Source organism: Gracilinanus agilis, chromosome 4 (assembly GCF_016433145.1).
Source record: "Gracilinanus agilis isolate LMUSP501 chromosome 4, AgileGrace, whole genome shotgun sequence".
Classification (NCBI taxonomy): Eukaryota; Metazoa; Chordata; class Mammalia; order Didelphimorphia; family Didelphidae; genus Gracilinanus; species Gracilinanus agilis.
The window spans coordinates 441,390,059-441,417,378 of NC_058133.1; the positions used below are offsets into that span (position 1 = coordinate 441,390,059).

A 27,320-nucleotide genomic window follows, 5' to 3' on the forward strand; every position below is an offset into this window, starting at 1 on the left:
CTGTTGCTCTCTTCAATGCTAAAACTGATCATATTGCAGAAGTTCATTTTGTATAGCAGAGGATGGAAATTATGATATAATCACATATGAAATGTATGAATCTGGCATTCCCATTTTCATCAAAGGAGTGCTCAGTCACAGTGTGTTCTCTCTTTAAGCCAAAGATCCTATCGGCTGTCTCTCTTTTACTTGGTATTGGCAGTATGTAAAACCAGTTCAAACTGCTTGACCTGATCCTATCAGATCTTTTATCAACAGTGCTAAAATATTTACTGTAAGCCAAGGCAATGTTTGAAGTGTTCAAGGTGCTCAGCAATGCGTCACAGTATCCTGACTTTGGATGCAATTTTTCTCAACTTGGGGGTGACATTCTTTTGAACCATTTTTCTGTAATTGCTGACTTTCCTACACTAGAGGGGAAAAAAAGTTGAACTTTTAAAAACTAGTCCCTTGGCCCATAAAGGCTTCTTAAACGTGTATTGTGGAAGGTAGGAAAGCAGCTGGCCAGCTGGGTTTAGTCCTCTTCCAAAAGACATTCTGGGGTAAGCAAAATTTCAAACATACAACAAAGATGACAAGCCCTTACTTTATAGGAGTTATTAAAATCTAAGAAAATGGGCCCATCATCAACAATCTCTGGACATTTATACCAAAGAGAAAAGGAAATCCTATATAAAACAATACTGCTTCAGGATCAAAACAAAACAACAGAAACTTTACTCAGAAAGACACCCGAAATCAGAAAAAGTCCTTACTGTATGCTCCCCTGTGAGAAGAGAGATTCAAAAGGGCCACTGAGAGCACATTGCCTTTGATCTCTACGGGCTGATGGCAAGAATCTTGGAGTTCATTTAAAAAGGCTCTTTCTCTTAAAAAGCTTGAGTGGGTTCCATACAATTTAGGTTTTTTGTTTGTTGGTTTGTTTTTTTAAAGAAACCAGGGTCTATGACTCCTAGGAAATGAGAATCTTTGGCAATTTTTTTCCTTCATTCAATTGCCTTGACAATGATATTCAACACTTCAGAAATGGAAACAAAAACTAACCCCCCTCCTCAATCACATTAACTAATCTCAGAGATCTATTTGTGGAGGCATAGAAAGCCTTCTATTTCTTTTTATAACTCAAAACTGTAACTAACCACCAAGAAGTTTAATATCCTCTGGCTTCTTTCTTCTTCAAACAAATCTATAAATTCCAATCTTCATTTTAAACAAAATATTCCATGTACACTACTATCTCCAAACTATGTCTCTAGAAACAGCCATCTTTCCATTATTTTTATATCAGTCAAAATATAGTCCTTTATTCTTCTCTAAACTCTCATATGTTAATAAGCTATGTACTCTTTTCTTCTCTATTCCTTTTAAAAAACAGCCACAAGAGAGGGATCATGTCATATTTATCATTAAAAAAAAAAAACAACCCACCAAACTTCATTCTAGGGGAAGCTCACTGTTGAAATTCTCCACTGATTTATATGATGATAAAATTGTGCTAACTATCCATGCTACACAGACAATTTTCCCTCACAGATGAACAGTTTTAGACTAAAATCTTTGAAAGGCACTAGGAACCATGCAAAATCCCAGTATTTATCTATTTAATCCTACCCCACAGCTAATCTTCCTTTATTCCACACTCTCTTCTCCCTTAACAACAGCTACTACTTTACTGTCTTTAATAAATAATTCTTATCATTGCTAGGTCAGGCTCTATAAATTTCATCGATATGGAATCCATTTCATGATCTTCATCTGAAACAAGCTCTAAAATATTTCTGTAAGCCACAAAAATGTCCTGTTCCCACCATTTAGTTTCTTTCCCCTTCACTCTCATTTTTGTTTTCCTGGCATCTACATGATTAAATTCAAAGCATTTCAGAAAATTCTTCAAATGAAGGAAGCCACACCAAATAAAGAAAAGTCTAACACTGTATTATGCTGGAACCCTGACAACTCTAACAGTAATGTAGGCAACAAGGAAAACAAAGAGCGATGTAGCAGGCGATGTCATGTTGGCTTGTGGAGAGGGGAAAAAATGTGGTGTTTGCCAAGTGGAAAAAAGGATCCAGTTGGAAAGGAAAGAAAAGTCACTTTCAAGCATCTAAGATATTTTCAATAAAAGTACAGAAAAAAATCTGCACATTAAAAAAACAAAACAAAGACACAACAACTAAAAATATAGAACTGTTTTCAATGGAGGGGCTGATTACATTATACCCAATGGATTTAAGTGTAGAAGAAGAGTTGTGGGATTAAGCATCTCCTTCCTGATTTTGCTTTAAGTGTATTCTGCAACAAGGCTGTCAACGAGTCAGTAGGTCCCTGACCCAGCTGTGATTTTCAACCTTTAGGTAGGAAATGCAGCTTGCCAGTAATAGGAAGTCAGATACTGGAGATGCTGTGCCCATGAAATCACCAGCCATATGGAACACCACTAATGTCAGATTTTTGGCATCTCTCTCTTTACAAGGGTAACCAAATGCATGGTGCTTGTAGAAATGGAAATAAAAATTGGGAGAAAGGAATAGAGGGATTATATCCATGAATTTTGGGGAGGACTGGATAATGGAGGAACTAGACAGATCTAAAGGAGAAAACAAATTTATGTCTGACATGTCTTGGTTTATTATAAAAACCTTTTGAAGTTTGGATCCTTTTATAGATAGGCATCTTGATAGAGCTGACCTTATCTTTAGTTTCCCTTTGAATATGTTTAATGGTTTTTGATGACAAAAAATATAAAACCAGATGAAGGTCATTGCATAGAATAAAACTCAACAATAGTTACGGGGGGAAATAGTTCCTGTAGTGGTGTTCTGGCAAGCCAACAAGAACTTAATTGACTCTTTTTAATGTAAAAAACACATGTCAATCAATAGACTCATAAAAACTTTATAGACTATGCAAACAGTGATAATCTAGGCACCACCCAGGTTTGCGGCTCACCAGAGAAAATAGCTAATAAAAAAAAAATCACAGTATACTAGTTATGGACAATAATCTATTATCCATCTCAGCAGTTTGCTAAACCATGCTGTGAACTTGGACATTTCACAGTTCTAACTGGGTATGGATCATGGGAAAAGTGACTAAGTGAAATAATGGCCTCCTTTCATATAAAGCATGAGTGGAGATGTAGTAAATATATCTGAATTTGTCATGGTGAATTAAACCAGCTTAAGATTCAGGCACAGAGGCAAATTATTAGTCCAAAATGGTCCATTTCCCTCCAATTTGTAACACATGGGAGATTTAGACATTTACTTTTTATATGAAAAGAAATTAAATTTAGGGTTTGCTAATATAAATGCATGCTTGCATGTGTGTGTGCATTCCAGGATGTGTATATGTGTGTTTTCTTTGCAGGATCTAGTGCACTGGACCTGGGATTTCATTGATGTAGCTAACTCTCAGTGGAAAAACTCCTTCTACCTGAAAATATTACCAATTGTTCTGCAACTCAAAGTGTTAGAGAGCTGCATAAGATACCAGGACATTAAATGACTTGTCTTCGTTCTCATAGCTAGGATGTGCCAGAGGCCAGTCCAAGGCTAGCTAGGTAGGGTCTATTAAGTGGAACAATTATTTGGCATAGCTGTCTAGTTAGCTTTGTTGAAGTCCCCTTAATACCCCTACCTCCTTTTTAATTCTTATAAAAGTTAGCTCCTATAGGAGGAAGAAAGTAACCCCCAGGAAAAGGGGGTGATAGAAAAATAAACTACATCAGTAATAGTTATTTTAAAAATAATAGTAGGGCTGAAAGGTTCCTTAGGGAACTTTTGCTTCCACCTTCTTATCATGTAGATAAGGAAACAAAGATTACAATTCATGACAGAGTAGGAACTAGAACTTGTATTTCTACTATTCACCTTGTCTACCTCACCCCCCCTTTTTTTTTATTTTTTTGGTCTTTCCCCTTTAGTCTCTGTGCATACTCAGTGTTATCAAGTGATAGAATTAATAGGTCACATTACCAAAAGTTATCAAGGCATTTTTAATTTGAAAAGATTTTAAGCCAATTAAAATTTTCAAATTGGCATGTCTTTATAATATTGAATATATTGAGGGAAAATGGTAGATGCAAAGACCTTCCAGAATTAAAGCCTCCTATTTAACCTCTCCTGGGCTTCATTGCTCTCATATTAATTTGTTATCGAATTCACTACAAGGAACTCTTCTCCTTACTTCGTGCTTACAATCTTTTCTACTTACAAGTACACCTTTCCACTAACCTCTCTATCCCTGTTACCTTTGACAGAAAACCTCAGTTCATACTTGGCTAAGATGAAGGCCATCTAAAAAAAGCTGCCTAAATTCCTGTCTTCATCTTAAAATTTATCTGTGCTTTCTGTCTCAGAGGAAGGGAGTGAGTAGTTTTTCTTTTCAGGGCTAACCCGTATGCTCCTTGCTCTTTCTGCAAGACAGTTCTCTTCCTTATTTTCCAAGACAGTTTTCTTAAAAAGAAAGTGAAGAAAAAAATTTGACTGGACATTTGAACAAACTGTAGAGACAACAATAACATGCCTGTCTACTACTCTATCCATTCATTTCAAACTTGCAGAATTAGAAGTTAGAGCAGTAATGGTTGAAAAGCCTAAGTTCAAGATTCTCACAGAATAAGAGATTGATGCACACCTTAACACTGTAGTCTCCCTATTCAACTATGTGCTGGCCAGGAGATTTGGTAAAAACCAACACATTCCTTAATGACTCTGGATTGAAAGACGAACCAACCATTTCCCCACTGAAATGGTCTTGGCTCTGAATAAATAAAACAGAGGTTTTAGGAAAAAACCCAACAACAATTTTCCTCTCTCTTCCTTGAAACTTGTCTTTTTCTATCCATTGATTCCTTTGTCATCTTCAACAGATATTTTCAGCTCTTCAAATCCTAATAATCCTTTCTCCCTCCCTGCTGTCCTCCCAAAGTACTATTCCATCCCCTTCCTACCTTTTACTTCCAATAAATAGGTTCAACAGACTACCCTATTTTTTGTTAAGATGGTCATGTGAAAGGTGCAGGGGGATCCAACTCTTCTATTTTTGATTCTAGCAATTATCTAAAAGGAACATAATGACCAAAAAATCCAAAGAAAAACTTCAGCTAAGTTCCTATGTTCAGCCTAGGATTGACAAAAAAGATAACTCAAAGTTACAGACAGTGGGGGAAAAGGTCATGCCAAAGAAGCCAGCACAAAGAGAAGAGAATGGATCAGAAGCCTAGAGTGTGGAAGCTGTCTAAATGGTCCTAGGGAGGACAAGGATTACAGTAGCATCTTGACCAGGATGGCCCTGGGGAGCACAGATGTGATAGCACCATCACTAGGAAAAGAGTGCGGGAGGCACGGGGACCAGTTATCACCAGAAGTGTCTTTATTAGGAACAGCCAGTTGATGAGAGCTATGATGGGAATACTGAAGCCTGCCAGAACTCTGAGCCCAGTCACAGGATGGAAAGTGGAATCAAGAGTAGGGACTCAGAAAAGTGAGGTCAGGAATAACTAGGGACTGATCATCTCATGAATTAGAGGAAGCCTAGTCCAGATACAAATCCCAAATTAAAGAGGCTAGAGATATAAGTAAATAGATAAGACATTGAATGCGATCAAGAAACATTATGAGTCAAAAGTTTCCCAAGAGAACTGAAGAAAGTGACTGTACAACAACCATAAGCAGAGGCTGGAGGGAAAAAAAAGATGGCTTGGCCGTAAGAACTATAAGACTAATTAGAAGAAATGAAGTAAAAGATAAAAAACTAAATGAAGTTCAGAAGAACTGAAAGATATGACTTAGAACAACAAAAAAAGGAAAACATCACCCAACTAACTGAATTCTTAAAAATTAGAGCACACTAAACAGATTAATCATTCCATGAGAAGACAAGAGATATTAGAATAAAATTGAAAGACTGAAAAAAAATAGAAGAAAATGTAAGATATTTACTATAAAAAACTGCTCTGGAAAATAAATCATGGAAAGATTTAGATCTAGAAAGAAAATAGATCAAGGAAATAAATTTAGAATCAATGAAATCCCTAAAATCCAGATTTTCCTCAAAAAAAAAAAAAACACAACCTGGATGCAATAATTCCAGAAACTTCCCAGATTTATTACAATGAGTAGGTAAAGTGAAAATATAAAGAATCCAATCTATTAGTCATCTCCAGAAATTCCCAAATGAATTTCTTTGTCAAAGAAAAAACACTATAGCCAAAACAAACAAAATGAGGATAAAAAATAGCACCTACCTCCCAGAGCTGTTGTGACTACAAAATGAGCACAGTGCCTGGCACATAGTAGGCACTTAATAAAGAAGTTTAAGATGTTTACAGGACATCCAGGTAGACTGGAGATCAGGAGAGATCTGACAAGTCTGAGAATCATTTGCATAGAAATGCTCCTTGAATCAATGAAAGCCAATGAGATCTCCAAGAGAAAGTCTAATGGAAGAAGTATCTTAAGGTCTATTATTCACTCTGAAATGGTTGTCTGAGACCTCCCTCGAGGTGAACTCTCATGGGACAAAGGACAAATTTAGAGTCTCCAGCTTTCAAGCTGACCAAACTTGGGGTCCTCCAGATTCCAAGTTGATAGTATATATGTATATTTGTAGTTGTGTTCATAAAGAAAACAAGGACAGGAGGAGGAGAAGAGAAAAAGGCTAACTAAATGGCAGGTAGTATCAGGGAGGGAATGATAATCAAAATAAACCAACAGTGAGGAAAGGCAGATTATAAAGTGGTATTAAAAAGAAAAAAGTGATAGTGTAAGAATCAATTATTGAGGTCTTGGTGGTGATAGGAAGGAAGGAGGGGTTATTTAGGAGAGGCAGATCAGTTCAATTAATGTCCACCAATGACTACATTCTTTTTCTTATAACAAATTTTTCCTTTCTGTACAGGGAAAATGGGGATACAAAAGAGGGAAACAATAACAATCTTTACTTAAAACAATGTTGAGTTCTATATCATATCCATCAGATTGACAAAACTGGCAAAAAGGAAAACATGTTTAAGGGGTTGCATGAAAGCAGGTACATTTATATTGTTGGTAGAGATATGACCTGGTCCAACCATTCTGTTAAGCAACTTGGAACTATGCCCCTAAAGTTACTAAACTCTGCATGTCCCATCAATACTACTACTAGACCTATGCTCCAAAGAGGTCAAAGAAGAAGGATAGGTTCTATAATATTTATAGCAGTTTTTCTGTGGTAGCAAATGAGGAAATGACAAATAATCGTATGTGAGTATAATGGAAATATTATGCTACAAAAAATGATGAAAAGGATAGTTTCAAAGAAACCTGGAAAGACACATCAGTGATATAGTGTGAAGGGAACAGAACCCAAGAGAACAATATGTATAACAGCAATGCAAAGGCAAACAACTCTGAAAAAATTAAGAAATCTGATCAATAAAGGACCAACCACAATTGCAGAGGACTGAGGAAGAAGCATGCTACTCACCTCCTGACAAAGATGTGAAGTTGGGGTACAGACTGAGTTTGGACATGGCCAATGTACAAATTAGTTTTGCTTAAATATGTATATTTATTACTAATGGCCCTCTTCTTCCAGTGAAGGAATGGGAGGATGAGAAAATGGATTTTTAAGTTAAAAATTAATTTTAAAAACTTTCTTGTGAATGGGATTAGACTCACATGTAAAATGGAAGAGGAAGATTATTAGAAGGTAGAAACAACAATGTGTTTAAAGCACATGAAATAAAATTTACCTAGAGTTAAAGTGAGAGTTGGGGTAAAATTAATTGTTTTTGATGAACTCAAAAAAGTAGAGGCAACAACCATGAGCTCAGTTATGGCCAAGAATAAAAACAGGCATGGTTTAAAAAGAAAATCAGAGAAATTAAATTATGCTTAAAAGCATCATTATGATATCATGTCAATACTTGATATAAATAAAATAAACAGCATAGTGAAGAACTTAAGGAACTTAAGAACTTAAAGAAAAGTTAACTGAATTATAGGAAGAAACAGAAAGTAAAACCATAATAATTGAAGAGCACAATATACTTCTTTCAGACAAAAGTAATATAGCAAAAAACATAAACAATAAAGTAACTGAGGTCCTGAATAGAACTTCAGAAAAATTAGATAGTAGACCTATGGTAAATATTGAATGGGACTGTAAGGGAATATGCATATTTTTCATAAGTGCATGACCATTTGTTAGACCTTATGATAAATAGATAAAACAAAATGTAGGAAAAAATGTTAAGCACATGCTTGATAAAGGGCTTTCAATGAAAGGATTCAAATGTAATTGGAGGCTGAACAATTTAATCCTTAAGAACTGGTGGGTCAAAGAATAATTCACAGAAAGGACAGATAATTTCATCAGAGAAAATAAGAACAATGAAGCAATCTACTGAAACATTTGAGATACAGTCAAAATACAAAATAGTCCTGAGAGGAATATTTATCTTTAAACATTCATCAACAAGAGACTAAGGAATATATCAATGAACTGAGCATATTAAAGAAAATAATTAGAAAAGTAAATTTAAAAGCTCAACTAAAGACAAAATAGAAATTCTGGAAAATCAAGAAAGAGATAAAAATGAAAGAAAAAAAATCTGGTGAATTGGTAAAATATATTCTGGGGTTTGTTTTGAGAAAAAAATTAACAAACTAGATAAATGTCAGCTACTATGACTAAAAAAAAGGAAAACAAAAATAACAACATAAAAATATAAATGGAGAATTTTTAAAATCAAGATAAAAAGAGAAATTATTAAAAATATGTTGCCTAGCCATTACCAACAAAACTGATAAAAGAAATGGATTGATATTCATGAAAAAATTTAAAACTCAGTTTTAAACAGTATTAAACAAGTCCATCTCAGAGAAAGCAACTAATAAATGAACTTCCAAAAGAAAAAAAAAATGTACAAAAGAACCTCACACAAACCATTAGCCTTTATATTTTCAACACAGCTGATGAGGAAGGCTGATGAGGAAAGAGAAATTGTATTCAAAATAACTACAGAATATATGAAATACTTGAGAATCCCCCTGCTACAACACACAAAGAAATTATATGACCAAATTATATGACCACAACTATAAAATACTCTTTACCAAAACAGAAACCTAAACAGATGGAAAAATGTTAATTGTTCATAGTTAGGCGATGCCAATAAAAATGACATTGCCTAAATTATTGTACTTATTCAATGCCTTACCAATCAATCTACAAAAGGGCTAGTTTTGTAGTTCTAGAAAACAATTAAAAAATTCATAGGAAAAAAGATCAAATGTCTCAAGGGCAAAAATGAAAAAAAAGTAGGAAGGAAGAGGGTTTGGCAATATCAGATCCCACTATTTGGTAATGGTTAAAAGCAGAAAAAGTTATCAGTGAGACAAATTAGAAGCTAAAGAACATAGAAAAGTACTCAATAGATCCAGAGGGACTAACTCCTATGAAAAACTCACTGACAAAAAGTGATGGAAAACTGGAAAGCAGTCTGGCAGAAATTACCTCATATCCTCTACCATCATAAACTCCTGTTGCCTTTTAGATATGATTACTGATATCTTGCTTTCCTTGCTTTTAGCTGTTTTTACCTGTTCATACCTTTTGAACGTTTATGTAGGAAAGAGTTCTTGTTCTTCTGTTTGGATCTTAGATAGCAGATAACATACACACATATATAATATTTTACATATAATATATAATCATACATATATCATATTTATATTTATAAAATTCACTAAAATTTTTCCTTATTTACTCTTTTTTACTCTAATTACTTTGTTAACAAGCTTTGCAATCTTATGTAATCAAACATCCACTTTACTTTCTATGATCTTCTCATTCTCCCTTGTTTTGTCAAGGACTTTTTCCCTATGCATAGCTGTGAAAAGGATCTCCTTTTCTCCTCTCATTCGTTGATGATGTAATTTCTTCTATCTAGACCCTGTGGAATAGCATATGAAACAGCCTGGAGAAGGAAGCAGCTGGAGGGAGGGAGACCAGTTAGTGTGGTATCATGCCAGTCCGACTGAGAAGCAATGAGAACCTGCCTGGGGTGGCAGCAATGGGAATGGAAAGGAAGGGACAATGAGGCACTGTCCTAGAAAGGAAGCATCCCTGGCCCAGCTAGGTGCTGTGTGACCCTGAGGGGAGGAATCTGATCCCAACAGCAAGGATGATGGGAGTCACCAAGGAAGGGATCAGGAGCAGCCAAGCGCATCCAAGAATTCCTAGTGGAACAAACAGGCAGCCAGAGCCTCCTACCAATTAGGGATCCATCTCAGATAAAATGTAGCCCTACGGGACTGTCTGGCCTGTGCCCCCTCGTGGCTGAGAGAGGCAATAATAATAATAATAATAATAATAATAATAATAATAATAATAATAATAATAATAATAGCAAGTCTGTATAAAGCTTTCTTTTCTTACATAACAAAATAATGACGATAATCACTACCTTTGCACAGAACATTGTAATTTACAAAGCATTTTCATAAATATCTCATTTCAACCACATAACAACGGTGATAGAAGCAGGGTACATATTATCTTTCTTTTACAGATGATCTGATAATAAAACCAGACCATTTGGCAGCTCTTGTCTACTTTTAACTATGGTTTTCAAGCTTTATAAACAGATGAGTTGATATTTTCCATTATTCCTACTTTGTGCTTTATTTAATACTCTAAGAAAGCCATGATATCATCCTATTTTCTCCACTGATGCAGATCATGACCTCGGCATGCCTTAGCACACAGTTTTGTGAATTGTTAACATCCAAAAAATTCATCACAGAAGGATCAGATAAATGAAAAAACTTCATTTCTTTCCATTTCCCACAGCCAAAAAATGACACTGAAGAAAAGTCTGTGTACCCTGAGTAATCTTGAGGAAACGAGGCTGCAGAATTCTACAAGACTCTCTGGGAGCTGTAGCTCTTGCGCAGGATTACCGGAAATGGGCCCATTGGGGAACTTATCAAAGTCTGCCTGGTGTTGAATGACTCCACAAACGGAATTTAAAGAAATTTTTTGATACTTATTAAGTATTATGCTAAAGGATTTCAAGTCAGTTAATGTTTTCAAAAGCTACTGTGGAGCAAACAAATTTGAAAGGCAGAAAGAAAGGTTCGAGTTGAACAGAAACTAGGGTACTGAGTTGTATCATGTTTCAGACAAAGACTAAATTCTAGTACTTGTTCTGTTAAGTTTTTTGAAAACTACTGAGTGGTCAGGTGACAAGATTATGGAAAGCAATGGCTCACTAATTACTAATTATTCAAGTAACCATGGAAGTAGTTATTTTATAGGCTAGATATCCTCCATTTTAAACCACAGCCCATTTTCCCCTGATGAATATTCTACATGCTATGAACTTACAAACCTAATCTATAGGGTCTGTACTAAAGGTGTACTCTATTGACTCACCTAGGAAGTAACTTTGAGTTATTAAATATTTTGTTAATGGACACACAGTTGGCTGGGAAGAGAAGAATTTTTGAGCGACCAGAACTCTTGAAAAAAAGACTCAGAAAAGCTAAAAGCTTTGCCCAACGTCAAATAGAAAATCACAAAGGGAGGATTTTGAGCTCAAGCCTTATGATTCTAATGCTATGCCTTTTTAAGAGTGCCTCCCTTTGCAGGAAAAGAAGGAAAAAAAATGTCTATTTTGAAGAGACAACAGATAGCTCTATTTAATTTGAAAATATGACCAATCATTATTATTTAAAACATTCTCAATATTAGTTATTCCCAGGAAGAGAAAAAGGATTCTAGAAAGTAACATCAACTTTTTTAGACTACTAGGGTATTATTTATTGACTGAAATGTACTGCCCAAAGTGCCCATTCTTAACCTATATACCAGGTTTCCCCATCTACTTAGCATTTCTATTTTCAAAGAAGTATTAAGACTTTCAGTTATTTGGCCCTCACATCAGGCCTCTAAGGTCAATGTATGTTTTTGTATCTATTTTATAAATGAGAAAAAAGCAATATCTGACTGATATTTCAGAGGTAATTTAGGGGCAACCTGGCTAAAGTCAAAACACAAACTGTGCACACCTTGCCAGTGTATCTGAGCAAACTCGACAATTCAGATCATTTCAAACCCCAAAGGGCTATTTTTTCCCCAAAATGGGCCTTTCATTCCATTCCAAAGAAAAGGTATTTTATTCTAAAAAGTAGTAAATAAAATCGGTTTAAATGCAGGCACAAGTCATTTTTCTAGTAAGCAAACTTCTTCCTATAAATTAGTCTCATCAAGAAAAAAGGGGGGCAGCTGGGTAACTCAGTGGAGTGAGAGTCAGGCCTAGAGACAGGAGGTCCTAGGTTCAAACCCGGCCTCAGCCACTTCCCAGCTGTGTGACCCTGGGCAAGTCACTTGACCCCCATTGCCCACCCTTACCACTCTTCCACCTATGAGACAATACACCAAAGTACAAGGGTTTAAAAAAAAAAAAAAAAGAAAGAAAAAGAATTTTCTTTCTGATGTCCATATCTTGTCAAAGGTAAATGCAACCTTCCTCCTAGTTACAATTTGGAATGCTCACTCCTGACTAACAAAGTTTAATGCAGGTTTAGACAATTCTCATCTTCTTAATTCTCTGGCAATTCCGAGTGTTCTGGTCTTCCCCTTTCCCCCTCACCCGTCTCCCCTCTGTACCCTTTATATGTCAATTCTCAAGTCTGAAAAACACGTATGGAATGTTTCCAGTTTAGAGGGTCTGTGCTAGGAGCTCGACTTATTTGTTACCTTGGACAATCAACTCCCAAAGAAGAGCTAGAACTTCAATTGCCTAATTCTTCTGAATTAATTCTAATTCAAATGCCTGATTCTTTCTTGGATCCCCAAGACATGTCTGGGAAGTGGGTGATAAATCCCAACTTCATCAATAACTGGTGAAATTCAGAAACAGACACCTTCGATTTACAAGTTCTCCCTCAGAAGAAGTTGGTAAGACTGAGCCTGGGTAGCCAGCAATGGCCAAAATGATGCTGTTCTTTCAAATGACTAAAATTGAACCTACCTAGGTGGAGATATGTACTTGTTTGTCATCAAATGACTGAAAAACAGAGGCCAAGAGTTCCCATTAGGCTGTTCCAATGAAGTAGATTATATAATAAATAGAATAAAAGAGAAGGCATGTGGTATAGTACATGGAGAGCTGACCTCAGAGCCAGAAGACCCAGATTCAAGTTCTGCCTCTGGGGAAGTCACTTTAACCACCCAGGCTCCAGGCAAATGATCCAAGACTAAATTACAAAGGAAGGACCAGTTACAGTATTTACTGGCTTCACCTTTTAATCTTTCTTTTATGAGAGGAGAAGCTACAAAATTCTGTCCACACATTCCATGCTTGGCAGGCAGACTTTGCCTCCCAAGGAAGACTCCAGTGAAAAGTGATAGTTCCATCTTTTGTGGCCAATAAGGCCCACACATTTCTTTCTTCTGTCCTCTGAGGCTCCCCTAAGTGGTGCCCACCCCCCCACTTCTTTGGGAAAGAGTCAGCACGGGATTTCTTTGAAGACCCTCAGGATACAGTGCTATTGGTCTGGGGCCTCACAGATATTTTCTATTCTATTTTTACTCCATGACCTCCCCTTCCCCCCAAAATTTTACGTACCAAGTCTGGCTTGAGTCGAAAAGTCAGAGGAAGAGAGTAGCACACGGCATACAAGGTTGTGAACACGGAAGAGCTCCAAGACTGCTGCACCTCGCGACTTCTGGGCACGCGGTGAGTCGTGTACTAGGAGGAAAGAAAAAAACACCCAACTTGACTTATTTTGCCACGGCAGTGAAATATTACCACTCGCTAGCATCAGCAGGAATCTCTCCTTTGCTTAGTTTTTTTTTCCCCTTGTCTGAACACTTCTAAAACACAAAGCTTATTTGATTCACTGAGCTCGTGACTGAAAAGTTCAGTAGCATGAAATTTTAAGGGAAGAAGGCATATTTGCAGTCATCCAATCTATCAAAAAATGGGGTAAAAATCTAAATTTCCAGGTAAAGCAAGCAATTAGACTCCTCAACAAGCCAGCATGACTCTGTCCTTTGGGCCTGAGGAAATCTAGGGCTTTCAAGCTCAAAGGGGGAGAAGAATCCCTCTCCCACCTTCTCTGAATGTCAATGCCTTAATGTATAGGACCACAATACACTTCTGCAGTCATGGAATCACTGGAGCTGTCCATCAAGCCCCACACATCCCTGAAGAATTCCCTTTAAAACACACTGAACAAATGGTCATCCAGCCTTTGCTTGAAGACCTCTAGTGATGGAGGTGCTCCCTCCCTCCCTAAAGAAGTGCATTTTGCTTTTGGAGAGCTCTAATTCTATGGTTTTCCCTAAATCCTCAATCCACAATTTCTCTCTCTAATTTCCACCTATTGGGTCCTAGTTACGCCCTCCAAGGCAAAACACCCCAGAATAAAGACTGCCATGAAAGTCACCTCGGAGTCTTTTCTTAATGTGTGATCTCCCCCAACAGCATGTGAGCTCCTTCAATTCACGGCCTGTTTGGCTTTTCTATCAGTATCAGTGGCTCTTAGCACAGAACTTTGTATCCAGCAAAGCTTAATAATAATAAAGTAATTAAGTGGCACAATGGATAGAGCGCTGGGCCTGGAATCTGGAAGAACTACATTCAAATTCAGCCTTAGACATTAGTTAACTGTGTGTCCTTGGGCAAGTCACCTAATTTCTGCTTGCCTCAGTTTCCTCATCTGTAAAACAGGAATAACAATAGTGTCTTTCCCCCAGGGTAGTTGTGAGAACCAACGTATATGTATGTATAAAGCACATAGCACCAGCACCTAACACATAGCAGATGCCCTATCAATGCTAGCTGTTAGGATCGTGACTTCATTCATTCATTCTCTTCTCTGGCTACAGATTCCCAGTTCTTTTAACAGATTCTCCTATGACCTTCCTTAACGGAATTGGGGAACTTAGGGGGGCTCTATCTACTGTGCCACCAGAGACCTAGGAATGCTGGTTATTTCTTAAACCAGAAGTTAGAAAAGTGAGACAGGCAATATACTGTTAAAGGAATTTCATCTGCAAAGGGGTGATTTCCTGAAAATAAAAATAGAATAGTATTGTTGTAAGAATAGAACTCCAAACCAATGAGGATTGGTAGTATTACTACTCTACCTAGGAGACTGATGTTTATGATTTTTCCTTATTGAACTTCTAAAAACAGATTGTTTTACATTCATAACCATCCATTTGCCTCCTAAATTTAATATTTCCATCAAAAATTCTAAGTAGTTAATAACATTTTGTTGAAATTGTTAAAGCCATGAGCTCGTGAAGAGCAGATGACAGACGAGGAGCTCCAATGCAGGCTGGCACGGCTGGGTCCTCCCTCCCATCTCAGCTGCTACAAGATCATCTCCCAGGGCGGGTGGGAACGAGGAAGGGAGTCCTGGCTCCAGCAGCCTCCTTCCCTCAGGACCCAATGAGGGGAAAGTCAGGTTCCTTGAGGAGCTGGTCGTGGAGGACAAAGGAAAATGGCTGGAAGCCAGCCCCGGGAACGAGCAAAGGGGCCGTAGGAACTCGGACTGGAAACGTCTTTCAGGGGTCAAAGCTGTGGAGAGGAAGCTGTTCTGAGCCTCCTCTGGAGGATCCGAAGGAGGCTGGGAGACAAGCTTCCTTGTGTCTGTCCCCCTAAGTAAATCATCACCGAGGCACACACTTCCTTCGCTCAGAACCTGACGGGCTGACACACTGCAGAGGGCCCATTTGGAAGACTAAACAGCATCTCTCAGTACTCAGATTCCGGCTCTAATGAACAGCACGTGGTGGTAACGAATGTAGGACAAGCCAGCCCTATAGACCTTCCCATGAATCTGTTTAATCAGATTTGTGGTTTCCTAAAATTAGTTGAGATCTGCTCGCTGGAGGAAAGGCCGGAAGGGGAGAGGTCATTTTGGAATGCAGGGTAAGAGGGGGTTAGTGAGGCACATGCTGACTACTGGGCAAAGGAGAAGGGCTGGCAGGGAGGAAGAGAAAGGAGCAAAGGGGAGATGGGAAGGTACCTCCAATAAACAAGTTTCTGTCTTACAACTGATACACAGTATTAATTTTAAGACAGAAGGTAAAGATTTAGGGGGAAAAAGTTTTGCCAATGATGAGTCTCACCTTTTCTCTCTCCCATATACCTGAGAAGGAAAGTTGACTCCCAAACAAGAGAGGACTCAAAGAATCCCCCTCTTCCCCCCCCCCCCCCACTCCCAACTATTGCCTATTTTGGCTCTTCTCTTCAGAAAACTGAATCTAGGATACAGGCCTATCTTTTCCATTATTCTATGAATCCTCATCAAGTGATGGAAAGATAACTGGATTTAGAAGTTCTGGATACAAATAGCCACTCCATCACAAAACACCTTTGTGGCTTATCTGGGATTCTATTTCCTGGGCTATAAAAGGGGAGGCTAAGATGAGATGATATATAATACTGTAACCAACTCTAGAATCTTATAATTAATTAAAATGTAGATAAAAAATGTATTTGCAAGCCATTCCCCAAATGATAAATGGACAAGGGACATGAATAGACATCAATAAAGAAATCAAAACTATCAACAAACACATGAAAAAGTGTTCTAAATCTCTTATAATTAGAGAAATGCAAATCAAAACAACTCTGAGGTACCACCTCACACCTAGAAGATTAGCTTACATGACAGCAAAGTAAAGTGGTGAATGTTGGAGGGGATGTGGCAAAATTGGGACACTAATGCATTGCTGGTAGAGTTGTGAATTGATTCAACCAATCTGGATGGCAATTTGGGACTATGCCAAAAGGGCTTTAAAAGACTATCTGCCTTTTGATCCAGCCATAGCACTGCTTGGTTTATACCCCAAAGAGATAATAAGGAAAAAGATTTGTACAAAAATATTTATAGCTGCACTCTTTGTGGTGGCAAAAAATTGGAAAATGAGGCAATGTCCTTCAATTGGGGAATGGCTGTACAAATTGTGGTATCTGTTGGTGATGGAATACTATTGCACTCAAAGGAATAATAAACTGGAGGGATTCCATGTGAACTGGAATGACCTCCAGGAATTAATGCAGAGTGAAAGGAGCAGAGCCAGAAGAACATTGTACACAGAGACAGATACACTGTGGTACAATCGAACATAATGGACTTCTCTACTAGCAGCAATGCAAGGATCCAGAGCAAGGCTGAGGGACTTATGAGAAAGAAAACTAGCCACACTCAGAGGAAGAACTGTGGGAAGAGAAACTTTCTAAATCTGGGTCTCCCTTCCCACATACTCCCTTGTGTGTCTCTGGCCCTGCCAATGGGCAATGCCCCTGCAAGGAAGGGCTTGTCATCAAGGTTCACCTCCCTCTATTCAGTCAGTGCGTTGGCATCCCTGGGCTCCTCTCATGGGTAACTCTTCCCCCACGGAGCTGGGCACTCGGCGAGGGCACTGAGGCCATACCTCGGCTTAATCACCACCACCGAATCTAGCATAATGACTTTCACCACTCCCACAGCAAACGTGTGAAATGACTGACTAAACAAACACATCGTGTCATGCCAGATGGTATCAGGAGGAAGACTGGTTAGTGGAATAATTAAGTACGGGTAAGGAAAGTGAAAACTGAAAGGAGAACAGGACATTTCTGTAGAACTTGAAGATTTCTTGAACCTTAATTGGATGCTGAATAAAATACTAGTATTATACAAATGTGAGCCATTTAAAGAGTCAGCTTCAAAATGACCACACGGCTAAGAACCACAGAGCCCTCTGGAAGTTGATCCACAACATGAATTAAATAGCACATTCTAGTGATTTATGTGGAAATTATTTTACCAAAGAATCCTGATGGCATCATCAACCACAAAAAGCAAAAATCAAGTTGGTTTATGAAATCATGCCTTTGATCTTACCAAATCCTGCAGCTCACTGGAATTAATTTATTCTCTTTATGAATACAGCATTATGGTAGAACTCTGAAGGCATTAAAAAATCTTTACTTGGTGTGACGACCAAGTGAAATGATTAGATAAACTTTATATAACCAAGCAGTTGTTTTGCTTATCTTTTGCCACTACATTTTAAATGATATCCTATGTAATATATATTCCAAAGCAAATGTCTGACTAAAACTGATTATCTGAATGATTCATTATTACAACTCATGCAGGGCATGCTATATGATAGCCGACACTTTACATATGTCAGCTCATTTAATTCTCACAAGAATCTGGTAAAGTAGGTACTACATCTATTATTAGTTTCATTTTATACGGAACAAAACGGACTCCGAGAGGTGAAGTGTTTTACTAATGACAGAGTAATAAAGCTTTTTCAAGTTACGAGAAAGAAAAGCACTCTTAGCTGGGGGGCGGCTTGCAGGAATGCAGAGACACTGTAAGGAGGGAATCAACAGGACCTGGCGATTTATGAGATGAGAGAAGAAGTCAAAGATGATTCAAAGATTTTAAGCCTGGGGGACTAAGAAGATGAAGACGGATGGGGTCAGAAGCTGGGCTATTAGGGGATGAGGAGTGATGCCTTTTAGGCTACAGCAAGAGAAAAACAAAAGAGGTGACAGTCCCATCACAGGCACACATGGAGCCCTCAGGGCAGTTCTGAGGGGACATCCTCTGGGAAGGACACTTATAAGCTGGAGAGCATAGAAGAGGTGGCAAACAGAATGGGGACAGGTCCACAGAACTAGAAACACTGGCTGGAAGTTGCAGGCAGATTTTAGCGAGAATGTAGGGGAAAAACTTTTACAATCAAAGTTCCCAAAAGTACAACTGGCTGCCTGAGGAGATAACGCGTTCCTTCTCTTCCTTCAGAGGGCTCTAAGTAAAAAGTGGAGGATCACTTGCAGAGTCTGCTCTAGGGGGGATTCTCAATCAGGTTTGAGTTGACTTCAATGGCCTCTGAGCTCCCTCTCAACTCTAAGAAGAGTGAAGGAGTGGTCAGGAAACAGAGGCACTGAGGGTCTACATTTAGCAGTGAAAGGAAAGAAATCCGAAGATTGAGGAAATGGCAAGGTCAAGGCAATGTCAAAAAAAAATTTTTTTTAAGGTAAGTAAAACCTGAACATTGGTGATAATTCAGACAGGGGTCAAAATGAAGTCTATCTTTGACCAATCTATGTAAACAGGGTTTACCAAGCAAATAAATGAAGTGAAAAAAATCTCAGAAGGTATATTTAAACTACCTGAGAAAAGAGTTGTTGTTTTTAAAACCTATTCTTTCCAACTTAGAATCAATACTATATATCGATTCCAAGGCAGAAGAGCGGCAATGGGGGGGATGGGAGGGGTTAAGTGACTTGTACAGGGTCACACAGCTGGGAAGAATCTCAGGCCAGATTGAACCCAGACCGCCTGACTCTAAGCCTGGCTTTTACTTCACTGAGCCATTTAACTGTCCTTAAGACAACAGTTCGTAAAAAGCAGTGGAAAAGCTACACATATTAAAGAGAATATCAAATCAAATCAAAATAAAAACATATCAAAATTTGGTACCAATTTGTAGCAGAACAAGAATCTCTCCAACAAGAGGTCATCTAAGCTCTGATTGAAGACCACCAGGAAGCAGAGTGAAGACCAACACTTCAGCAATCCATTCCACTTTTGGATAGCTTTAATTGTTGGGAAGTTTCTTCCTAAATGAAGCCTAAATCTGCCTCCATTTAACTTCTGCCTACTGCTATTTGTGCCCAACCTGTGGTAGAGCCTGCTGAACTTAATCAGACTGACTGGCCACAATCGGACACACTGTACACTGACCCCAACATAGTGATGTCATTTTGGTCCTTTTTGAGTACAAAGGATAACAACCAAACAACCAATTTCATGAGGGCCAAGGATAACAAGCCTAATCCTTCCTCCACATGGCAGTCCTTCAGATACTTGAGGGCAGTCATCATACTCCCAAATAAGTCTCTTTTTCAGGCTAAATGTCCCCCGTTCCTTCAATCAATTTTTATGAAACATGAAATCTGGTAGCCCTCTTCTGAATGCTAACTTATCAACAATGTCCTTCTTGGCCCAAAACTAAACAAAATGGTTCAGACATAACCTGACTAGAGAAAAGTACTGTGAGTCTAAGAAATGTATTTGCAAAACATTATTTTTCAATGAGACAGGCATCTCTGAAACTCTATTGACCAATACCTTATTTTAGTAGTTAAAAAATTATAAAACTTTTTTTTAATCCAAGCTTTTCATTACTGTACTTTAATACAAAATAGACCAGGTTAATGAGATTTTAGTTTACATGTCAAATGGTTCTTTCTACAATTAAATTCCATGATAAAAAAGAAACTTTTACAAAGATAGAGAATAAATGTTACAAGTGCACATTATGCTAACTCTCATAATATAAATGCTGAATATTTTTAAATCATGAATTACAACCCAGCTTAAAAGCAGATAAGAACAAAAACTAGTTTTACTTTTCAGTATCACTTGCAAAATGTTAAAGCAATATATCTTAGCAGTGTTAAGTTCAAGACTAAAAGGGTATAATGCTAAAACAAAGACAGTTTTCATGTACGCTAATGTTAAGTTAGCACTCCACCTTGTGGGGGAAAGGAGGTACTATTAAATTTATTAATACTAAAACTATCAAAGTCTATCATTTTGAATTACTATATTTTGGGTTTCAAAATTCTGAGGTATCGACAAAAAAATAACAAATATTTAGATTCTACACAAAGTAGAAATGGGCATTAATTTACATACCAAACAAACAAAACTAGGGCTGGAAAAGTCTGTTTAAGTGATAGAAAATAAAAAATACATGTTGCTAAATTAGAAGCAAATTCTTTTTAACCATGAATTGAATACTTCCAGGGGCACCAACAATTCGCTTCTTTAGTCTACAAATGTTTCACTACAATAAGAGCATCATTTTTTTCTCCCGTTGTACATTCATTTCTAAATATTCCTCAACAGCCCAGAAGTCCAAAATGAAAACCAATCGTGAAGTGAGCCTTTTTTATAATTATTACCCAACTCAAAGCCAATTATGATCCAAAGTTTCTATGTAGTAGGTTTATTTGAAACTGAATGGATTTTACCATTAGAAACAGACACCAACATACCACTCTCCATGATCCTTCCCCTTCCCTGGAAGACTCAAGTGATCTGTCCTGCTTCCTCATCTCCCTCCCTCCTATCCCATTCTCAATGCTAGTCTCTGTTTTTACTTAACCTCTCCTTTTCTCCCTTTGGTCTCAGCATGAAACAGCCCTTCGTTATTGCCAAGATTGATCTTTTCACTTGTTTCCATGGTCCCGGCTCCTCAGACCTTGCCTTCTCATTTCTGATCTCTTCCTTTTTAAAAAATGACCCTTTAGGGGGCAGCTGGGTAGCTCAGTGGATTGAGAGCCAGGCCTAGAGACGGGAGGTCCTAGGTTCAAATCTGGCCTCAGACACTTCCCAGCTGTGTGACCCTGGGCAAGTCACTTGACCCCCATTGCCTACCCTTACCACTCTTCTGCCTTGGAGCCAATACACAGTATTGACTCCAAGATGGAAGCTAAGGGTTTTAAAAAAAATGACCCTTTCATTTCTGTTTAAAAAAAAGGATGCAGACTGACCCTGCTTCCCCCTGAAATCAATTTTTTTTTACTTCTGAGCAAACTGTTCAAAATTCTCCTACAGGAATGCCTTCATTGCACTTTTGTTCCTGTCAAAGCTTATCACATACCACATTTATTTATATACAAGCTCTATTTGAATGTGTTAAGTCCTTTGGGCAGGATCATCTTCAAATGGCAGGTGCAGAGGACATCACCACAGTATCCTTTGAACCCTGGTCTCTCTCCCTTCACATAGAGTATATGTTGAATTAAATCAACTACTGAAGATCTAAAGGGGAGGTGACCTAAATTCATTAATTTCACTTTGAGGAGGTTCTAATTGTTTTGAATTTTTTCTGAAATCAAAAAACTAGTTTCTGCAACTTCTCCTCATAGTTTCTGGTTCTACTCTCTGAGGCCAAAACAACAATCTTACTTTCTCGTCCATGCAACAGTCCTTTAAAGTCTTGGTCATCCTGCCTCTCCTCCTCTTCTTCTCCACTCTAAAATCTCCCAACTCCTCAGCTCTTCCCAATTTTCTCTTATCTGCCTGTCCCTGTCTCTCTCTAGAGAGCAACAATTTTCTTGTTGGCTGAACTCTGCTATCCACTTAGCAAAGGATGCTTATGATTTGGTGGCTCAGGCTTGCACCAAAGCCAATTTCTTTATTAAAATGAATATCTGTAGGTTAAAGTAGTTTTGCTATAAAGGGATTTGGGAAGAGGTGCCTTTATGAGGAAAGCGAGTTAGCAGAAGTATACTTTTACATTAGTTAATCAATGCAACCCAGATATCTAGATAGGAAATTATCATTTCTGTCTGAGAGAAAGCTAACATTCTTCTGGACCTTCAATTGTAATTTTTTTGAGAAATCATTTCAAATTGTTTATTCTACTATTAAATACGCCAATTCTATGTTGAGCCTTGTACTCAGGCTCCTTGATCTCAGATCACCAAACAGCACTGGGTTTTAGAAAGAGCATTGGACAAAAGACTTTGGGGTCAGATCCCAAGATATTGAACCTCCAACAAGTCACCCAGCTTCTCAGATAATGTTACACCTTATTAGGCAGGCTTGTCTTGCTTAGCATTCCTCAGGGAGGGGTGAGAGGAAGGAAGGAAGGAAGGAAAGTTTGTGTCTTGTGTAGTCTCAAGGGATTAACATAACTTGAATGGCCAAGACTTTGCTATCTTTCATTATTCAGTTGGCCAGGATCTTTACCAACAAAAAGATGAGACAAGACTGTCAAGGCAAGCCTGAGGCAGCTGGTATGAGCTTGCCCTATGGACATTCCAGGTGCGGGCTGCTGTCATTGTAATTGCAGGGGTGGCAGACACTGCCTTCCTTAGTCATCTGGGGATGTCCAAGCTGCCAGAGAGACCACAGTTACCTGGATGCCAGAGACACCCAAGACACCTGACAGATAAGATGGGAGAACAGTGCCAATTGTGCTGGGGGGGCAGGGAGAGAGGAGGAGTGGGAGTAGATGAATCTGGGACAGTAATTTTTGTAGGAAAAGACTCAAGACTCCTGACTGAATCCTCTGATGGCCTGCTAACAGAGCCACCAGAAATTTGGAGTTTGGGGAGTGAGGAAAGGAATGTTGGACAGAGAATCCCTCTGCCCACTCCACAGACTTTGGCAGTGTGCATTTGGGGTGGGATGGAGAACATCTGAAATTGGGAAGAAGGAAATCAGGGAAGTGGAGATAAAAGCCACTTTAAGATTTTTTTTAATATATGTTTTGATGCCTAAGAATATTGTTTTTGAATATTCAAATTTGGACGAAGTTTCAAATCAAAAATGATTATTTTATTGTTTTTTGAAAACCTTTTAAAAATGCTTTTCTTTATTTTAGACATTGTCAGTTGGTCAATAATCATTTGTAAAATGACTATGTGCCAGACCCTGTGCTAAGTGCTAGGGAGACACAGAAAGGCCAAAGATAGTCCCTGCTCCTGGGGAGCTTTTCATCTAATGGGGGAGACAATTATGTACAAACAAATCACCTGCAGGATAAATTGGAAAAAATCAAGAGAGCGCAGGCATTAGAATTACGGGGCACAGGGAATGCCCAAGTGCCGATATGTGGGATTCCTATAATGAAGAAGTACTCAGTTGAATTAATTCCCTAGCACAACCTCCAGAATAAGGAGTCTTAAGTGCAGGATTTCAGATCACAAGAAGCAGCAGTGTAGGAAAGGAATTTGCTCTGGCAAGCTGGGCGTCAGTATCAGAGATGCGCCTTCTTACACTCCCCTCACCGTGACACGTCTGGGTGGGTTTCCTACATGTCCCTCCCTTCAGTGCGTCCCTCCACGACAAATCGTACCATGTGAAAGTGCCTCAGCTTGGTGGTTCTAGGACTAGCCTGGCCGGCTTCAAACTCAAGAACCCCGAGTTCTGCTGCACTTTACCCATTCGGGGTTGGTTGACCCGAACCAAACTAAGACCGAGCAAATGTAGGAGTCCCAGACACAGAAAATTCTGCTCTCCCCAGTTTACCACATAGAGCATAGCACGAAGGACGTCCTCGGAATCACCTTTGCAATTTCTGGACAAGTCTGGAAGCCGCTGCCAGATGCTGTTTTATCTAATTCCAAGTAACCTCTGCGGTGAAGAAAGCTTCTCAAGCACTCTTTTAGGTCCAGATGTGTGAAATACTATTCAGTAGTAATTCTTTTACATTCTGAATACTAGGTGAAGTGGAGAAAAAAGTGGGAAGCTGGGTTTCTGCATGTGAGAGGTCTGGGCAGTTCCAGTTAGAAGCACCATCTGGTGGCTGCTCCTGAGATAGCACTCTCCATAGCTACTCTAGACCACGCTCTGGGCCCCACACCTTCTCCTTTTTGGCCAACAGCTACAGATTCGTGACTCACCTCCATAGGCTTTGTCGTTGCTCAATCAATTTCTTCTCAAAACCAACAATTACAGACCTAAACTGGCCCACATTTCTGCTAGACTCTCAGGTTTAGCACCTCACCAAACATCCCTGTAGTTCATTAATGATACTGAGCTATAGTGTTCTTTCTGTGTTTCATCTTTCCCTAATTTAGGTATTCGAATTATATTTGTCTCATGAAAGGATTCTAGTAAAGTGCTTTCTTTCTCAGTTTTCCTGAATAAATTGTGAATTATGGGGACTAACTTTTGTTAAAAGTTTGACAGAATTCTCCAGTGAATCCATCAGATTTAAGAGTTTTCCCTTTGATAGTTTCTTTTTCAGTTACATCTATTTCCTTTTCTAAGACTGGGTTAAGATCTCTATCTGATCTTTTGATAGGTGAGGTATTTATATTTTGAAGGTATTCTGCTTCTTTTGTGTGTTCAGTTTTGTTAGCATATAACTACATGCTACATTTTATTCTTTTTATTTCTTCTGGTTTTTGATGATTTCACCTTGTTCGTTATCTATTTAATTGATGTAATTTTTTTTCTTGATTCTTTTTAATCACTTAAGATTGTCTCTTCAAAAACATGTTTTAGTGTTATCATTTCTATGGGGAGTTTGTTCCCAAGTTATCTACTTCCTATTTAATTTTTAATATTTCTTTATTTCCCTGCTTACTTCAGAGCCAGGCAGTACTTTCCTAATATTTTCTTCATTATGGTGTTAAAGTTTTTAGTCCTGTCATGTTCTTCTGGGAAACCTATGATCTTAGGTGGTCTCCAAGCAATCTATCTTTGAGATCCATATATTTAGTTTGCATGGTGGACATATTTTAACGTTTTTGGGGTTTGCTTTTCTTTTAGGTTGTCCTTCACTTTCACGTTATTTGTGTTCCCAACTTATTGTTTTCTCTTTTATTTCTCTGGTGAGGCTTGCCATTGCTGATTCAAGTTTTTCCATTCTGTTTATTATTTTTGTTGTGTTAAGACAAATTCTGCTCTCACAACAGTCATTTCTCTTTTAAACCACTCAGGAAGCATAATGTGGGACCGTGTTCTCCTCAAATTCCTCAGGATCCTCTATCTAAGCTAGTGCTAGATTACTTTCCTTCATTTGGAAATATTTGTTCATAGATACCTGAACTCATTTACTAGATTTGGAAGCCACATTTCCTTCTGTTGTTATTGTTTTTCCCATTGATTTATCTGTTTAAATGCAAGCTCTTTGAGATTTATTCTTCACGAAATCTTTGATGCTTTCAAATTTCACTCCTTCCTTTTTCCTATCAGTCACTTCTGACTTCCTCCCCTATGACTGTGTTTCCTCCTGGCTGGGTCTTGGAATGTCTCAAGCTCCTTCCACAATGGGCAGTCTGAGATTCACGGGCCTAGGACTCTGCCCCCATTGGCTTTTGGGAGGGGCTGTGCTCTTCCCACATTCATGGTGTCCTGGTGACCTGTCTCACTCCCTCTGTTCTTCAGGGTTCTGGCCTTCCACAAGGACTTGAGAAGTTGTTCTCTCTGGCTCAGAAAGGTCAATGCTTTGCAGCACTAGTGCTTCCAGGCTGCAGCCCTCGGAAGACTTTTGCCCCTGAAGAACAGTGACAGAGTTGGCTGTTGAGTTCCAAGCCAGCTTCTGCAGCCTGCAGGCACCATCACGGTGGCACAGGAACAGGGAGGGAGGATTAGGAGGCAGGAGTGGATGCTGAGGGAAGCCTGTGCTGTGTCCTCGGGTCTCAAGTGGCCTCCCTGCCAGGAGTGTGGAATGAAGGGCTGGTGCTCAGGGCGCTCAGGAGCAGTGCATTTCCTAGGGCTGGGGTTGTTTTTAATCTTGTTTTGGCTTCCGAGTGTTCTAGACCAGTGATGGGCAAACTACTGGGTACAGTCCAAATGCGGGACCGCCCCCCCCCCCAAATGTTCTAGCTAGCCGAAGACATCTAATCTGACAAATACAATGAGTAGGATATAATATGATGAAACTTTGAAAGAGTTGCCTTAGAAACAGATGGACAGATTAGCATTTCCTTTCCTTTGGCCCCCTCTTTAAAGTTTGCCCATCACTGGCCTAGACCACGGAGAGAGCTGAAGAGGATTCATCTTTGGCACATAATTTCTCTTTTGGAAAGTCTGAGAGGTTGTAAGGAATCAGAGAAAACATCAGCTCGCACCGCCATGACAGCTTTTTCTTAGGGGAGATTGTAGCTTATAGAATCTATGCATAGAAGCCATCTTTATAAGACTAGGCCTGATGGTCTTGAGGCCATCATGATGATACTAAGAGAGTCTGTAAGCTTACACAACATACTCATGGAAAAATACAGACAATAATATCTCTGGATGTTTAGTACAGCTGCTTCTCCCCAAAATTTCACCTACCACCACTTGTCCTTTTTCCTGATAACAATCCCTCAAAATAACATTTTTAAATGGTGTTTCTCTTTCTACCTTTTGCTGCTGTGATGTGTTGGAAATATATAGAAATGCTGATGGTTTATGTGCATTTATTTTGTATCCTGCAACTTTGTTAAAGTTGTTGATTATTTCTACAAGCTTCTTAGTTGATTCTCTAGGATTTTTTAAGTAGACCATCATATCATCTGCAAAGAGTGATAACTTAGTCTCCTCCTTGCCTATTTTGATACCTTCAATTTCTTTTTCTTCTCTAATTGCTACTGCTAGTGTTTCTAGTACTATGTTAAATAATAGAGGCTATAGTGGTCATCCTTGTTTCACTCCTGATCTTATTGGAAAGGCTTCTAATTTATCCCCATTGTATATGATGCTTGTTGATGGTTTAAGATATATATACATATATGTATATATGTATGTATATATGTGTGTGTGTATATATATATATATGTATAT

General features: G+C 38.5%; 1 protein-coding gene across 1 annotated transcript in view; it reads right to left on the reverse strand.

Annotated features, from left to right (window-relative positions):
• Positions 1-27,320, reverse strand: part of ALG14 (ALG14 UDP-N-acetylglucosaminyltransferase subunit) — a 98,068-nt gene that overhangs the window by 49,115 nt on the left and 21,633 nt on the right. The window contains exon 3 of the mRNA XM_044672087.1: positions 13,625-13,747. Coding sequence (XP_044528022.1) covers positions 13,625-13,747 — 123 coding nt within the window. The remainder of the gene's footprint in view (positions 1-13,624; positions 13,748-27,320) is intronic.